General features: G+C 31.6%; 1 protein-coding gene across 2 annotated transcripts in view; it reads left to right on the forward strand.

Moving 5' to 3' along the window:
- crb (cell polarity complex component crumbs) overlaps positions 1-19,187 on the forward strand; it is a 153,002-nt gene that overhangs the window by 63,363 nt on the left and 70,452 nt on the right. For both annotated transcript variants that reach the window (XM_088227900.1, XM_088227911.1), the window contains exon 2: positions 11,485-11,640. In XM_088227900.1, coding sequence (XP_088084026.1) covers positions 11,485-11,640 — 156 coding nt within the window. The remainder of the gene's footprint in view (positions 1-11,484; positions 11,641-19,187) is intronic.

The raw sequence follows: 19,187 nt of genomic DNA on the forward strand, positions 1-19,187 counted from the left end.
TCTTTAAACCACATATATGTATGTAAATGGTAGAAATGCCGTATATAAATAAATATATGCCTTATAAAGTTATTATTTTATTTTATTTTTACATCTAAGCATGTTTTTCATTCTTTATTTTAATTCTTAACTTTTAATTACTTTTACAAATTTTATTCATTTTTAATATTATTTCCCTTTGTAAATACTAACTACAAACTACAAACTTTTTCATTTTTTTACTTTCATTTTAATTTTTAAACAACTTCTATTTATGTTTATTTTCCTTCTCTTTTTTGTACTTTAATGAATAACCTTACATATAATTATAATATAATATGGAAACTTCACTGGTCCATTAGAGTTAAGTCTAACTTTGTAAAATATAAAACTATGTATCTGTACTGTATGTTTCCTAAATAAAAGAAAATAAAATAAAATATCAATGAAGTAAATAAGCAGTTTCCGTGAAAATATGCAAGCGGTTTTGCATACGGAAAGGTTTCGAATTCCCATACAGAAACGACGTTTTTGTCGAATTCATTGTATTATTGATCAGGTTACTTATGTATGGAAAGTGAAATAATTATTGTTCCTGTATGCGATTTGTGTGTGGGCGCTGCATACTCGGAATTCCTCCCTCCCATTTTCTATCCATTGTTACAGAAACAATCGTGGTTAGAAGTAGTGACAGTAACTGGTTTAGGAAAAAAGTAAAATAATTCACAGTCAGTCATAGTAGGGGAGCGCGGGGTAATGAGTGCGGGCGGGTAATCGGAGCGATGGCGATTGTACGGAACCTATGTACAATCGAGTGACCTTAACCCCTTATAGAACGGGATCATTTTTTTGCATTTTTGATGAAAACTTGATTAAAGCCGATCAAAGCTTAAAACTTCGAACATTAAATATATTTTTAGTATTTAATACTAATATATGATCATTAAAAAATATAAATCTTACCTGTTTTCTTCCTGAAGACGGTTTGGAATCGAAAAAAACAGAGAAACAAGTCGAGACACGTCCAAACAGCGCAAAGTTACGCGCGGGGATGTTCGGTGGCAAATATAAGTGAAACATATTTTGTTTTTGCCACCATTTGCACCACCGGTTTCAATTTGTACAAAAAATGACATTTATATTGACCACTGTCTGTTTACCTAACGAAACAAGTACATAAACATAACTTAAGATGGAAATTAGTAAAGATATTGACCTTTATTGAAAGTGGCACGTATATTTGCCACAGACCTATAAAGGGTTAAGCACTCGGCCGTTTTCGTCAACCATTGCGAAAGTTCGTCTGATGCACATGCGTAGAGTCACGAGATACATTTGTGAGTTTTTCGGTCCGTGTTTATAAAAAAAACACCCAATTGCCAGCGTTCAGGTAAGGATGAAGATATTTATTTATTTATTTATTAGTGTATACACGGCACAAATGCCTTTTATAAACATAAACATAAATACAATTAACATACAGTGTTCTATTACAAAATTATGAAATAATATAATAACAATATATCTATATATATTACACAGTTGTTTTATAAATGTTCTATATAATAACTTTGGGATTTTAATACTTAACATACTTAGGTAGAAAAATAATAAAAATAAAGATAACGCGGTAGATTCGAAATAGCAAAAATCATAAATCATTGATTTGTTGGTATTGTTGCAATGTAGATTGAATGCCCTAGGAATAATACTAACTGTCTCCTGATAAGAGCTCAGGGGTTCTCAACCGTTTTAAAAATAAAATATAAAAAGAAACAAAATAATAAACCTTTTGAAAAAATAAAAAATATATATTTTTTAAATAAATAAAAATTTTAATTTTAAAAACTAAAAAAATGTATAAAAATATATTAAAATTTAAATTTTTAAAACTAAATAATATGTATACATATAAAATAAAAGATATATTATTATTGTATTATGTTTACGCTTATTACATACCTAGATTCGTCTTCTTTCGAGTGCCATTCGTCAAATTGTGATTGAAAGTCGAATAAGATATTTAGGTTATTACTTTTAATGATGGTAGTCAGCAGCTAATAGGAGCCTATTGAGTCCGCTGTAAGCCCAATGCCACAACCGTACATCAATAAAGACAATGTACATCAATAAAAACAATTGGGTATTGAAGATCAAACTTCATTTTGAAATCTTAAAAAATACACAACTAAGATTTGATTTAAAAATAAGTTGTGCTTTATTTTTTGGAGAAGTAAAAAATATGGCTCCCATTTCCCATATGAGCGTTAAATGGGCTCTCATTACCAGCATGTATGGGGTAATGGGGGCGATTGACTTTTTAAAATTAAATGTTTATTGTACCTTAATGCATGGCTGTAGTTGATTTAATTTTATTTGGGATTTTGAGTATTATTTAATTAAAATCTATAACCTACTTCTACATCTATATAATCAATTATTAACGAGAAAATGTTCAAAAAGGCTATAAAAAAATGGATTGTGGAGCTAGGTAGAAGTAAAATGGATTGTCTCATTCGCCCAAACCAATATTGAATCAACCGCTCCACAAGTGTATAGCTTATGTTAGGTTTTTGTTATTTTCATAGTGCGTTTTTTAATATAAATAATGTACATATACACCTAGTTTTTAAAACGGTTAATATTTTGTTAATTATCTCTGTTTATTATTATTATTAGTCTTCTTCGTTTATTCTCTAATGTAAAAACATTTCAAAAAGTACCTATATTGTTAAGTGTCCTCGGCACGGGTAACCCCAGTGAGGTCACATTATTTCTATTATTAATTATAGTTTGTAAGAGAAAAATATGAATAAATAAATAAACTGTGATGAAAAGATAGTCAAATAAACGAGGTTTAAGTTACTAATAAAAAATGATAACAAAGTAAACGTGCTTTTTATCAACATTTTTTCTTAGTAGGCTCCGATTCCCCCGCTCTCCCCTAATCGATTAAAGTACTCGCAAAGGTTTTCTTACCTAAAAAAGCTCAGCCGAAATCACGTATGGGTTATCACTAATGTGGGGTCCTTGCTAGAACGTACCTTTCTGAAACTTCTAGGTGTAGGTTTTGCAGTGCTGGTGAATCACCCATACACGTTCTATGCGAATGTGATGCCTTTGTATCACAAAAGAAGCTGCATCCTCCGGGGACCATTGTTAAATCTGAGGATATAAGATAGCTCGTCCCCTACCTAATAGCCTGATGCTTTACGGATCTGGGCTTAGAGGGGGAAATTAAGCAAAATGAGAACTCTCACCCTCCACTAGAGATGCAAGGCGGTAAAATTACCGCGGTATTTTACGGGAATTTTACCAGATTTTGGTAAAATACGGTATTTTTCGGTAAGAAACGAATTTGACGTACTAATTTATATTTTCCAAAGATATTACAAATACAAGTAGCTTTGTTTTAGGACACTTTACATGACTGCAAAAACCAGGTTTAGATCCATCATGTGGTTGTCAAGATTTATTATAAGTATGGGACGTTTAAAGTCATTCGGTATGTACTTTTTTCACTTTTTTCACTTCACACAAAAAACTGATTTTATGCACCATTTTTTCAAAATTGCGGCATGAGCGGTGGTCGTTCAAGGTCATAAACTTAAGGTTTTACTAAGGACCCTATGTCCACTGATCCTGTTAAGTTTCAAAACATAATAACCGTTTTTATTAAAAAAAGTGAAAAAAGTACATACCGAATGACCTTGAACGTCCCTTCCTTTAATAAATCTCGACAACCACCTGATGGATCTAAACCTGGTTTACGCGGTCATGTAAAGTATCCTAAAACAAAGCTACTTGTATTTGTAATATCTTTGAAAAATATAAATTAGTACGTCAAATTCGTTTCTTACCGAAAAATACCGTATTTTACCGCGACTTTTGGTAAAATTACGTAATTTTACATCTCTACCCTCCACACAGTAAATAGCCAGGCTCTTTTCTTTGATTTGAGAGAAAATGCGCAGTAATCAAGTCGGCAAAATGCTATCCATTTATGTAGTTGTGCCACTATTATTCCCGGTGTGCGATAAATACCAGAATTAGACAATTATCCTTATTTATTTTATAAACTCCCAGGGGCTCTTACAATATACAGTTAAAAGTACATAAAGCATTATAGAAAATAACATGAAATAAAATCATAACTATTTCACTAAACATGTGATTAATTCAAGAAGGAAAGAGGAAAAATAAACGAAAAAGTGAAGATGACTAGAGAAAGACATTAAAAAGAGGAGAATTGATTTTATTAAGCAAGTCCAAGAGCTTAGCATAATTATTAACAGTTTTGTAGGTGCGTGCCAGGGGAGAATGGTGGGTGAAGTTTGTCCTATTGTATTCACACTGGAACATGTGTCGGAGTCTGGTGGTCCTTGTGGGTACACGAAATTTTATCAGGAACAGTAATTTCGAGCAATCTATTAGGGTGCATATCACTTTGTGCATTAGAGTGAGGTCAACAATTGTCCTTCTGGTGGAGAGCAATGGTAACCTCAACTCAGATATCAAAGTTTAAAAGCGAATGTCAAATACAGGTTTACCCTTTTTGAACTGTATGCAGCGTAAAAACTTCCGCTGAACTCTTTCCAGGTTTAAAGAGTTGCAGTTGTACAAAGGGCTCCAGACTGACGATGCATATTCCAGTTGTGATCGGACCAGAGCACAATACAAAGATTTTATATAAACAATGCTACTAAAATTTGTCCTATTCCGGATAATGAAGCCCGGCATCTGCATAGCCTTATTGGCAAATGTCATTATATGGTGCGTAAAGGTTAGCTTTTCATCGAAAGTTATCCCGAGATCTCTATTTTAATAAACTTTGCACTCGCTCAGAGTACAGGATAAGTATAAGATAAGTGCCGTCATAAGAAAGAAGGACGCAGCTAACATTTTTTCGAAAATGAGTTAAATACATATTCGGAATCAGGATAAATACGCATCCACTAAAAATACATCTATCTTCCTAAAATAACCACAACCCTATTATTTTCACTAATAAATTAGACTAAACTGCAAAAAGTCTTGAGGCTTACTAAATATAAAAGGCTGTTCTGACTTATACAGGGTGTTCTTTAAACCCTATCACATCCGAAAACACGATGATCAGTATGAGCAAGAAGACATATTGGCACATTAAAATATTTTTTTAGAATGAATAAAATTTAAAAAAATAAAATATCAAAAAAAGCAAATGGTTGCTTACTTCTGCAGGGGAGAAGTGAGGGGAGCGCGGCGCAGTGTTAGACTCCCCCTTTCCCCTCCTCGTTTCTCCCCTGCAGAAGTAAGCAACCATTTGTTTTTTTTAAATATTTTATTAAAAAAAAAAAATCTTTGTTCTAAATATTTTTTAAATATGCTAATATGTCTTCTTGCCCATACTGATCATCGTGGTCTCGGATGTGACAGGGTTTAAAGAACATCCTGTATAATTATTAAAGACTGATTAAAATATTTATTTTTTCTTCTATTCCGTTTTTAAAAGCATCTGAAATGAATGTATCTACTCGATTTCAATTAAATTTAAGATCTGCTGGTAATTTCGAAGTTAATTGATTATTAGGTCGGCATTACTAGTTTGACAAACAGTAAATGGCCAGTAACGTCTATTTTATTTATGAGTAGAATCAATTGGCATATTAACACTAAAAAAGAAAGACGTTTAATTAATTACTAAATAAAAAAGGCGTTATAACATATTTTCTTGTATTTTTTTTTTACTAAAAAGAAGATGAAAATGTTAATTTTTAAATATATAACGTAAAATTTATTAAAATTAATATATACATTCCGTTAGGACAAACCAAAATACATACTGTCGCATAATTTTTGTAGTATTTTTCACACAGCGAATTTTTCAATCTCCGAGTTACAAAATATTTATTTTCTCAGTTTTTTGTTTTATGCAGAAACGCCCTTATTTTTTATGACGGCTGTATAGTACAGAGGTGTAAATATAGGTATAGAGCGTGCAATGGTGTCGCGTGTCGCCTGCCAATGTCTATAATTATAACCGTTGATTCGGTTCTATGCCCGCTAAATCAAACTGTACCCAATGTCGATTAGATTATCCCGAGACACCACGTAATAATATAGCTGTAAACTGTAATCACTAACCACTAGTTATTAGTTCCCAGTCACCAGAACTGGAGATCGGGCATCAATATAAAATAGTATCCGCTAATTTCAAGCGATTTTAATTTTTTAAAATTAAATGTACCAACCAACCGTCGCGCCGTTTCCCGTAGGTGTAGGCAGAGAGGATATAACGCGTTCGTACCATTTATATGCCGATGATTTGCAATTGTATATTAATTGCGAACCCGTCGACATTGTTGAAACACATAGAGTAATGTCACTTGCACTCGAGCATATCTCTTCATGGACAAAAACATGGACTTCTCATAAATCTAACAAAAACCCAAATCGTACTTGTTGGTAGTAAACAAATGTATTCAAAAGTGAATTTTTCCACACTTCCTCTTTTCAAAATAGATGGTACAGAAATACCATTCATGACTTCAGTCAAAAACTTAGGTTTTATCATTCATAAGCATTTAGGGTGGCACGATCAGGTTTACGGAGTTAGTCGTAAACTTTATAGAAGTTTGCACTCACTTAAAAGATTACAGAATTTCTTGCCAATTGATGTTAAGCAAACATTAGTCCAGAGCTTACTTCTTCCACTCCTTGACTACGCGGATGTATGTTATCCAGATGCTAACTCTGAATTGCTTGATAAGTTAGAACGATTGCAGAATATTTGTATTCGTTATATCTTTAATCTTCGCAAATTTGACCACATAACCGAGTATCGCACGCAACTACACTGGCTCAGTATCAGGCATAGAAGAAACATTCACATTCTATCACTTCTTCACAATATTTTAAATAATCCCACTTCGCCTGTTTATCTGAGAGAGCTCATCCAACCTCTTTCACAACACGGACTATCTCTTCGTTCTAGTAACGAAAGCACCCCTTTAATACCCTGTCATCGCTCTAATTTTTTTGCCTCCTCTTTCACAGTAGTAGCCGCTCGATTGTGGAATAATCTACCCACTAATGTTAGAGACGCCCCTTCTTTATTTACATTTAAGTTAAGATTGAAATGTCACTATCTAAATATTTAAATTGTTCCTTTATCCTTCTTCTTTCCTTCCCATCCCCTCTCCTCTCTTCATAGTATAGTGTTAATTTTTTTTATTTATATTTATTTTTGTTAATCTTTGCTTTTAATTTTTGTATAAAATTTTAAGATTCAATATGTCCATGTATTTATAATTTTCTCAAACTAAACGGTTTGGGTAGGTAGGAAGAAATTGCCTTAAGGCAATATGCCCGCCCTTATATGTATATTTATTGTATATATATATATAAAGTGTCAAATAAATAAAATAAATAAATAAACGCCACATCACCCTGTCGTTTTTTTATTTGTTTATTTACATACATAAGTTTATTATACATTATTTGAGACATAAGTCCCAATTCCATGGGACTAAAAGTCCTGTGTTGAGATGGGACTAGCAATTAGTTGACACAGACATGAGTATATCACCACAAATATAGGATAAGAAACATTTTTTTTTATGTATAGGATGTTCTTTAAACCCTGTCACATCCAAAACCACAATGATCAGTATGGGCAAGAAGACATATAATAGAATCTTCTCATGTTTCAATAATTTGTCTCACTCTGTTCCATTAAAATATATAATATTTCCAAATGAATTATCTGCACGTTTTTACAAACTTATTAGCCTTGAAAAGGGGAGATCATTAATGGATCTCACTTTCCTCAACAAAATTATCAACAGTCTAACTGATGCGTCCCAGCTCCTAAATAAAATTCAAATTAACTGTCCATCACGTGCCCTACGCAATCACCCAACCTTTCGAATACCTAACGTCAATACGAACTATTGTCAGAATTCGTTTTTACATAGATCCTGTTCCACTTTTAATAGCTTTTTTAACCATATAGATATCTATCCTACAGGATTACAATTATTCAAAAATAGTGTATTGAAAGCTTTTGAATAAAACTCCTGTTGATCCCTTTTTCTCTTACATCACTTCACATTACATACATTCATATTGTTAATTTTGATCAAATTTTTCTACTGAAATTTGTATTACTGCAAAAATCGCTTTACTGAAATTTTATCAACTACATTTGGTTTAAAATCACAGAACACAGCACTCATTGATGCCCCGAGCTGTACAGTTATATTATAAGGAAATACTATTAGAAATAAGAGAGCAAAAAAATATTATTTCATTTAAATGTCAATTAAAAAAACTTGTGTTTAGCAGATAAGTTTTAAAAAGTAATCTTATTCGTGTTAGATTTATAGAAGTTTTCTTTTTAAGTGTACGTATATCGTTTGAAAAATGTTAATAATTAGTATATGTTTTAATAATAATTAGATATAAGTTAATATTAGGACATTCATTTATTATGTTTGTACTATTTAAAGACAAAATAAAAAATAAAATTAAAAAAATCTTCTCCTTATATTGCTTTTTCAATTTTTAAATATTACTTGCTATAGCAAACAGGTATACCTGTTATTCCTTCCTTTTCTCTGCTGCATTGACATGATTTATACTTTTACTTACTTATATCGTATATGTATATGAAATCAATATATTGCTGCTCTTACTATGTGTCATTAATTTTGAAGATGCTTTTTAAATTGACATAAATTTATTTTCTTATTTAAAGATTCTTCTCATCGTTTCTTTGAATCCCTTAAAATATGTATGTGTATATTTATGTTTTTCCTTTTAAAAAAATGATATTATTTTATTTTATATTTACATCTCAGCATGTTTTTCATTCTTTATTTTAATTCTTAACTTTTAATTACTTTAAAAAATTTTCTTCATTTTTTTACTTTAATTTTAATTTTTAACTAACTAACTAACTAACTAACCATCACGCCATTTCCCCGGAGGGGTAGGCAGAGAGAATAGAACGCCACACCACTCTGTCCTGGCACACTTCCTTTGCTTCCTTCACATTCATACATCTTCTCATGCACGCACGTCGATTATTCCGACTTTTCACATGACCACTTTCAAGAATTTGTTGTACTTGATCATGCCATGTCTTTCTCGGCCTTCCTCGACTTCTACAACCAGACACATTCGCATCATAAATCTTTTTAGCCGTTCTTTCATCATTCATTCGCTCCACATGACCGAACCATCGCAAAAGACCTTTCTTAATTTTGTCGATAATGCTTAACTCAGCCTTGCATTCTGCTCTAATTTCGACATTAGGGCACCTATCATACATACAACAACTTATATTTATAAAGTTTATATTTGAAGCACTAACTTTGTGGTTATTCATTATAATAAAATAAATAAAACAACTTTGTTTTTAACCACTAATTTTTATGAACATGATAGAAATAAAATAAAAAGGAATCAATTCATTAGTTACGTAAACATTGACAAAGAAGCTTGTTTGCTTTGAAACCGGTCGGTGAAAAATAAAAATTTGTGGTTAAAAACAAAGTTGTTTTATTTATTTTATTATAACTTCTATTTATGTTTATTTTCCTTTTCTTTTTTGTACTTAAATTTATAACCTTACATATAATTATAATATAATATGGAAACTTCACTGGTCCATTAGAGTTAAGTCTAACTGTGTAAAATATAAAACTATATAACTGTACTGTATGTTTCCTAAATAAAAGAAAATATTTTTTTTTTTAAATATTGCGTATTGTATCTTTTTCAACTTATTTTTAAATGTACCTACGCTTAAGATAATATTTAGTTTTATATAAATTATCCTTACAATGTATAATATTCGCATGTCTGAAAATGCCCAAGAGGGTGAAAGCGCTAATTGGTCAAATAAATAAGTGGAAGTGTACCAAGTATTTTTAAATGAATAGCTCATATGTAAATATAAGTTATTACATTATCAGCAATTGATCTGTTTTATATTAAGTGCAAAGAATGAAGTCTTAAACGATTAATGTACCATAGCGATTTGTTTGACCGCGACGTTTTTCGGCAGTCTTACCGTTTACAGCAGGCCTTGATTAGCGCAAAAAATACTTGTATATTATTCGTTTTTCCTCGTGGAAATCTTGTAGGTCCTAAGTGTATCTTTTATTTTATCGCAATAATTATAAAGTATTACAAAATATCGTATACGAAACTATTTTCGCCACTTTATTTCCAAATATTGGCATTTATTAGGACAGGGCTTATAACCTCTCAAAGAATGATAAATTTAATAAAATAAAATAATTCAAACTACTTTGTTTTTAACCACTAATTTTTATTTTTCACCGACCGGTTTCAAAGCAAACAAGCTTCTTAAACCGTTAGGTGAAAAATAAAAATTAGTGGTTAAAAACAAAGTTGTTTTATTTATTTTATTATAATGAATAACCACAAAGTTAGTGCTTCAAATATAAACTTTATAAATGATAAATTTATTTAATAGAGAGGGAAAGTATGGGAGCGAAGTATGGAGGGATAAAAGTAGGCTGAATGCTGTCGAAATGTAATCTCTGAGGCGAATGTGTGGTAAAACTATGTAATGCTGAGTTCCGTACATTATGTAAGCACTATCGACAAAATCGAGGAAGGAGCTCTGCGTTGGTTTGGATATGCAGAGCGAATGGACAGCGAAAGAACGGCTAAAAATATTTACGATGCGAATATTGATGGATGTAGAAATAGATCCCGACACTGATGTATGGGAGCGAAGTATGGACTTGGAAAAACAGGGATGAGAGTAGGCTGAACGCTGTCGAGATGCGATCTCTATGTCGAATGTGTGGTAAAACTATGTACGATAGATGCACAAATGTTGAGATCCATACATTAATAATAATAATGTTTGGATAATTTATATAGCGCCATTTTTGTGAAAATCACCTCAAGGGCGCTGTACAGTAAATAAATATCCCAACACGTCTTGCAGCTACAGAGCGCATGGACGGTTGGGATTCTAGTTCCTCGTTTCCAATTATGATATATTACAATTATGATATATATGAGCTAGATAATAGAACGTCTTGCAGCTACAGAGCGCATGGACAATAAGAAATCCAGCCCCCATTTACATTTTTATTTTTAAAAAAAATATTTGACAAAGAAGTTTAGAGTTTAAGTGATATTTTAAAAAACAAAATAAAAAGCAAATTTATAAAATTGGAAGTTGAAACATCAACTGATGAAAGAATTGAAGGAATATAGATGTTCAAATATGGGCAGAATGGTGAATGTTACACACTGTGTAAAGTGGCCACTTAAACCAGCCATTGACAGGTCATAAGCCCTGTAGATGCCTAGACTTCTATATTACCTTCTCTAAAATGTTCTTCATCTCTGTTGTAATATGTTAATGTTAACAGCTCCCCAGGGAGTTGAATCCAGTCCTTGTCTACAAAAATTTGGACAAACTCAAAATATTGTTAATAAATAAGTAAATCATGTGTTAATGAATTGTTTCAGCATGCGTGGTGCGGTGGTGCGAGTGCGCGCACGGCCCCAGCGCGTCGGGCCTGCCGGAGGCTCGCGAGGCCTACCTGAACGGCTCCTCCTACATGCGCATGCTGTACACCATCTCCCTGCACGACCACACGGGGATCAGCTTTCGTTCCTGCGTCGGTGAGAATGACACTCGCATATATTTCCGGCTTAAATATTCGCGCTTGAGTTAGTGTGCCTTAAAACGATGTAGTCAAGTCCATCAGAGATTCAGGAGTTGTTTTGGATTAAAAACTGATACAAAACGAGCATATGATAATACAGTAAATAAATCACTGAAATTACTTGGCTTCATTTACAGAATATTCTCTGATTTTACTAATGTCCGTACGATCAAAACTCTTTATTGCTCAACTGTTCGCCCTCTTCTAGAATATGCCTCCGTGGCCTGGTCTCCATTCTATGTCAATCGCGTAAATCACATTGAATCAGTCCGACATCGCTTGCTTCGACTTTTCGAACTACTTTTAGCGTGGATGTTTGGACTACAGAGAGGTTATTATTATTTTGCTGATATAGAGTCATTTTCAAATATGTCTAGTCTACAAAAACGTATAACTAATATTGATTCCATAAATATGTTCGGCATACTAAATGGTAAAATCGATGTTCCATAATTACTGGGACAAGTAAAATTCCATATTCTGACTCGTAGGTTGAGAAACAATAAAGTACTGTTCACCGATCAGCATAGAATAAACTATGGCCTTAATTCTCCAATGACCTGTCTTTGTCGTATTGTTAACTCAAGACAAGATGTGGACTTAATTGGTTTAAGTTTACAACGGTTTAAACGAGCACTAAATAAATAGTCCAGATCTTGTCTTGATGCCCCTTATGTTTGTGAATGCTTCTTTTATTTAAAAAAAATGTTATTAACTGTATTTATTTATTTATTATACTCCAATTAAATTGATGTCAAATGTCGCTGCTCCTGTAGCTCTCAGTGTATATATATTTGGATAATTTATATAGCGTCATTTTTTGTGAAAATCACCTCAAGGGCGCTGCACAATAAATAAATATCCCAGCACGTCTTGCAGTTACAGAGCGCATGGACAGTCTGGATTCTAGTTCCTCGTCTCCAATAATGGTATATTACAATTATGATATATAGGAGCTAGATAACAGCACGTCTTGCAGCTACAGAGCGCATGGACAGTAAGAAATCTAGCCCCTATTTACTTTTTTTTTTATTTAACAATGAAGTTAAGAGTTTTAGTGATATTTAAAAAAACGAAATAAAAACAAAGTTATAAAAATAAAAGTTAGATTACAATAAGCCTTGCAACTACTAAGCGGCATGGACGGTTGGGATTCTGGACCCCATTTACTAAATTTAGATATTTGATATTTGATTACATTTACCTATTGAAGCTAGATTATTAATCGTATTGCAGCTACAAAGTGCATGGACGAGTGAAATTCTAGCATCTTAAAACTATCAATTAATTTACAGAAATAAACATGTTAAATAAATTAAAATAAATAAACATTAAATTAAAGTGTTCATGCTCAAAAGTGATTATGATATATAGGAGCTAGATTACAGCACGTCTTGCTGCTACAGAGCGCATGGACAGTAAGAAATTTAGCCCCTATTTACATTTTTTATTTGAAAATGAAGTTTAGAGTTTTAGTGATATTTTAAAAAACGAAATAAAAACAAATTTATAAAAATAGAATTTATATAACAACAAGTCTTGCAGCTACTGAGCAGCATGGACGGTTGGAATTCTAGACCCCATTTTCTAAATTTAGATATTTGATAGTTGATAACATTTACCCATTGAAGCTATATTGGCTTTAAATAATTTCTGTTATACGTAGTTAAATTAATGTTTTAAAAAAATAAGCATTGTTTAATTTTAAAACATGGGTCGGCAACCTTTTGTTGCAAGAGGGCCAAATAGTTTATGCGGGGAGCAGTGCGGGCCGCATGGGCCATATAACAGTGTATTTAGAATATTTGTGTACAAATATTTTTGTTTTGAAAATAAAACGCTTTTTATATATTTTTTCGACATTTAATGTAGTTAATAAAATCAATGATATTTTTGTAACTGTATCTGACTCGCATGTCTTTTTTACATAAGCTTTCATTTTTTGAGGTAGTGACGCGTAGTACCGCGTCTAGTGTGAATCTGATAACCGAGAACTGTGTTTGTTTTTTCGCTAATTCAGAATTGAAAACGTTTTCTCACACACTAAACTAAACACACTAATTTATTTGATTAGCAAACCTTTTTAATTCCTCGTAGTGTTCAGAAGGCAAACTCACATAAGAAATATCAAGTATTAACTATCTATCCCCACTGCGAAGAGGTTTTAGAAAATCTTAATTTTATATAAGATCTTTTTGGAATCTCCAAACCTTTTTATAATTCAGTTTAAAGTTGTTGTAACGCATTATTCATTTTAGTATTTTGATAAACAAAATTCACCCCAGATTCTAATACTGCTTGTTTGCAATCCAGAAAATGATTTCCTTAATCGATGAATATGCACCTTCGTTGCGTATAATATCGTCCGTTGCGTGCGTTGCGGCGAAAACCTCGAGGGCCGCACCAAGACGCCGCGAGGGCCGCTGGTTGCCGGCCGCTGTTTTAAAACGTCAGAATAAGGCCCATTTCACATGTGCAGCGCGTATCCATGCGACATCGCATAGTCAGTAGAATTGTATTTGTGTGTGTGAGAAGGGGATGGGGACTGCGGAACTATTTCATTCCTAAAGTATCGATTCGAATATTCGAATATCGATTCGAAGTTACGGGATTATGTATATATATAAATATACATACAAATTTCATTTGTATGTGTATATATATAAATATACATACAAATTTCATTTGTATTTTCCAAATTATATACCTAACTTCTTTAAAATTTCATAACCTTGATTCATTGAAAGACAGAAAAGATATCTTCAATCAGATCCTGCTTTACAAAACTGTAAATAATAAATTTGATTCCCCAGAACTAATTAATCTACTTGCATACCATGTCCCCTCTAGACGCACTAGACTGATATTTTCTATCTTCCTAACATTAATTCTGAAGATGTTTTTTAAATTAACTTAAACTTACTGTCTTTTTTTTAAAAGTTGCTTTTCATCGGTTTTTTGAATCCCTTGAAATATGTAGGTACGTAAATATATTTTACCTTTAAAAAAAATGGTTTGTGCACTTGATCATGTTTTTTTATTCTTTTTTATTTTAACTCTTACTTTTTAATTACTTTAAGTAAGTTTTTTTATTAATGTTAATATTATTTCCATTTATGTAAATACTAACTAGAAACTTTTAACATAACTTTTTTACTTCGATTTTAATTATTTAATTACTTTCATTTATGTTTTTTTTCCCTTACAATATTGTACTTAAAAAATTCAAATAGTTAATTGATAAACTTAGCATGTAATATAATATGTAAACTTCACCGGTCCATTAGAGTTAACTCTAAATTTATGTACTATAAAACCACATTATTAACACATTATGGAATTTATACAATGGTTTCAATATGTCGGTACAAATATATACATTTATATATAATGTGTACAATTACATTATGAGGATAACTTTTACTGTACAATAATAATATTTATGCTAAGTACCTACTTGTTACAATGTATCAGTATTATTGTACATGTTAGGGAGGGGGACTAAATATATTGTGTGAGGGTGTGTATTTACTAAATATATTGTGTATTCATGTATGGGTGTGCATATATGTGACAATGTGTAGTGAATATAAGTTGACTTATTGAACAATGATTTTCAAAAAATAATTGTTTTTTTCAAACCTTTATGAGGAAAGCTATCAACCACCTTATCAATCGATTTAAAATTGTTAAGAATGCTCTGGCCTAAAATCCAAATTCAAAAATATGTAAAAATTTCAACAAAGTAATAAAAACAAAAATATAAATATAAATGTAAGTACTCATATACACACATACGATTACATCATTAAATTATTATTGAGAATAATATTCCGGCACCCTCCAACATACCCGTCAAAACAGCTGTTCCAATACATGAAGGTGCTGGATATGAGACAACTGTACCTAAAAGAAGCACTTACACGCTTTTGGTCGAACAATGAGGAGAGGTCTCAGCAAAATGTCCGTACGAGGTTTTCCCAAAGCATGAATTATGACATACCTAAAACTCGTACGACTTTTGCTCTTTCTTTTGCTTTTGGAGGATCTTTGTGAACACCATATGCTCCAACTAGGTAGCGGACATAGAATGATGATGATGATGATGACTTTTGATAGGTTGACTATCAAACAATTAGTAAAAAGTTAGTGCAAATACCGCTTTTTCGCTATTTCGATCAACTCTATTTGATGTTCAAACGTGTATCTTGAAAAGAATTGGTCCAAAGAAAAAAAATATATGAACATTTTTAATAAATTTTATTTTCTTAGGCTTTCATATTTTTTATATTAAATCTATAGGGACGTAATTAAGAGCAAAAAAACTTTTTTTTTTTTTAAATTGCGGCATGACCGGTGGTCGTTCAAGGTCACACGGTTTTACTAACCTTTGGGAGCCTGAGGGTGAAAAAATTCCGCGAGCGCCTGAGGGGGTACTACGAATACCCCAGCTAAAATGCTATAAATACGTCTTAAAAAAATATTTTTAAAATGTCTTTATAATTGTCATGGTATTGTTTATAAAACTGGTTCATAATATTTCCAGTTTTCTGCGAAATTCATACATTTTTTCATAAAATACTGCTGCGATAATATTATATATGGCAGCGCGCTCCTTCCGCTGCCACGTTTTGGATACCACTGATTGAAATTACGCCACTAGCTAGCGGGGCGGTACGGCGGGCGGTCGGGAGAGGGATGAGCGAGTTCGTAAACCATATACAGCGTGTTTGTTAATTTATTTGAATTAATTTTAAAAACTAATAATATTTTACAAAATAATATAGAAAAAAAATCACACAGCTCAATCTTAATGTGTTTAAAATTGTTGGTATGTTTCCCAAATAAAATACAATAAAGTATAACACGGCACGAATTCCTTTTATCGGTTACATAGGTAGATATATTATACAATTTTACAGAATACGACGACTAAAAATAATACAAAATAGTAATTTCTATTACTCCACAGTAACTCCATGGCAAAAAAACTTTGAAAAATCACTAAATCGATTTAAAAAAAATTAAGTACAATAAAAAAAAACTCGAGACCTTAAAAAATCTAAAATACGAAATTAAAAAACTTGAAAATCAAATAATCAAGAAATAAAAACTCAAAAATCGAACAACGCCGTGTAAAAATTTATATAATATGCAAAATTAAAATAAAAAAAGTTAATTTGGACGTAGGACTAATTATGTTATGGGAACGTGTTGTTGAAGTAGAAGGTAGAATATTGCTCCATTGGTAACCCGATTTAGAAGCGAAGACGTTTTCTCCGTCATTTTGGCTGTTTTCTTCTAAATTAACACTATCCTGGTCGAAATAATCAGATTCATCGTAATCTTCGATTACAAAGTCATCTGTTTCAGAAACATCATCTGAAGATTCTAACTCTAAATCACTGTCATTACTGGAAGACACTTCAATATCCGTATCGTTTAGAAGCTGCTCAATAACATCATCCGTCAATTTTTTTCTACTCATTTTGAGATTGGTGAAGTAAAAAAAGGTTTTATAAATTTTAAAAAATTCACTTATTATTCAAAAAACACCTTTGTATGCAAAATCCAATGCGCAATATCCAGATAGCTAAATATAAAAATTATGTTTATTTGAAATTATTAGTCATAATAATACTTTTTTCTAAACACCCTTAGCATGCAAAATCTTACTCGCGTAAACAGATGAGACGTGCAAATTGACCGAAGTATCAAAGATCACTAAACTGTGGAGCAAATAGCAAATGAATTGTGATGCATGCTGTTTGCGCGGGGGGGAAACAAAGACAAATGTGAATTATTATTAAAAGAGTTCCGCGGAAAAATATTTTAATATCTTTGATACATTTGTAACATAATGGAGTAGAGTTATGCATAAAATGAAATCAATATGATGATTAACAAAAAAGGTATTGAACAAATGTGCTACCTGGGGGACCCCAGATACCCCCCTTAGGCACGGGAGGGATAAGGGCATTATGTCTACCGATCCTGTTAAGTTTCAAAATATGATAACTTTTTTTGTCAAAAAAATTAAAAAAGTACACACCGAATGACCTTGAACGTCCCATACTTAATTTGTTCACATACCCTTTTTTGTCTACTCATCATATTGAATTTCATATTATGCATAACTTTTTTAAAAACCTCCATACTTATAATAAATAAACCACCCGATGGATCTAAACCTGTTTAAACAAGCCTATTCATTGCTATTTGCTCCAAATTTAGTGATTATTCTTACCGAAATTACCGTAAATACCGCGGAATTTTCCGCCTCATCTGTTTACCGCAGTAAATTGCTTGCAATATACACATGTATGTTCATAAGGATGAATGACAATATCCGACTAAGACCCTCCATATAATCTTTCAAACTCACAGTGAAAGGGGCAGTGAACGTAATAAAGTTAAATTGAATTGAAATAATATACGAAATTAGAAATTTCAAAAGATCTACTCATTTATTGACCAAAATATTGTTTTTTTGAATGAGTAAAACCGATAGGAAGACCCACAGTCTTTAAAACGGTTTCGGGTATGTGGAGGAATGTACTCCTGCTCCGGGGAATTACGCTACGGGAATTTTCCCGCGATACATCATTACTTGCACCTCCAGTACCTTATGCACCATTGGGTGCGAATAAGAGTTTGATGGTGATGAACATAATGTCATTGTATTATTTTAGATGTTTGTAAATCTAATATTGTGGATCATCGTAATATATAATTTTTATTTGAGAATAAAAAATACTGTTTTGTAATCCACTGTATTTGCTTACACAACCGAATATATAATATATGTATTATGTATGTTTACTTGTTAAATAACCCTAAAGAGGGAAACATTTTGTAGCCGAAACTAGACAGTCAAATTGTACAAAAAAAAAATTCTTTTTTTTTGTTGTATAATTTGATTGTTTTGGTAATTTTGTTGATAGTTAATTTTCTGCTTACTAAAGTTGAAAGTGTAAACAAGGACTTATACACTCGCATACGTTAATGTTTATTGTATGCAATTATTACTTTATTATGTCTATATAATGATTTAAATCATATATACATTCAAATTAACAATGCACTGGCCTATGCACCATTAGGTTCTGATAAGGGTTTGGTGATAATGTATTTCAATATAAATTTTACTGATGTATATATAAATTTACTTTAATATAAAGAAATATTCGTTTTTATAAACGATAAATCGATATTATTATCGAAACTTATTTAAACGAATAATGGCGGTACATTACTTTTTCACTAACACATTCGTAAAAACTCTTTGCGATGTTCTTATGAATGTTTTTAAACCTGTTATTATAATCGAATATTTTATATCAGTTTTAAAAAAAAAGGTATTTATTTAAGAGCAATATTTCCGAATAATAAATAATTTACATGAAAACTAAAAACTGCACTAATAAGTGCATATTATTTATTATACCCTTTCTAATTTATATTATAAATAAGTGGGTTATATTGTTCATTTTGTTTATATAT

This window comes from Micrasema longulum, unplaced genomic scaffold, assembly GCF_059751315.1.
Source record: "Micrasema longulum isolate JH-2025_06_02 unplaced genomic scaffold, ASM5975131v1 h1tg000044l, whole genome shotgun sequence".
Lineage (NCBI taxonomy): Eukaryota > Metazoa > Arthropoda > Insecta > Trichoptera > Brachycentridae > Micrasema > Micrasema longulum.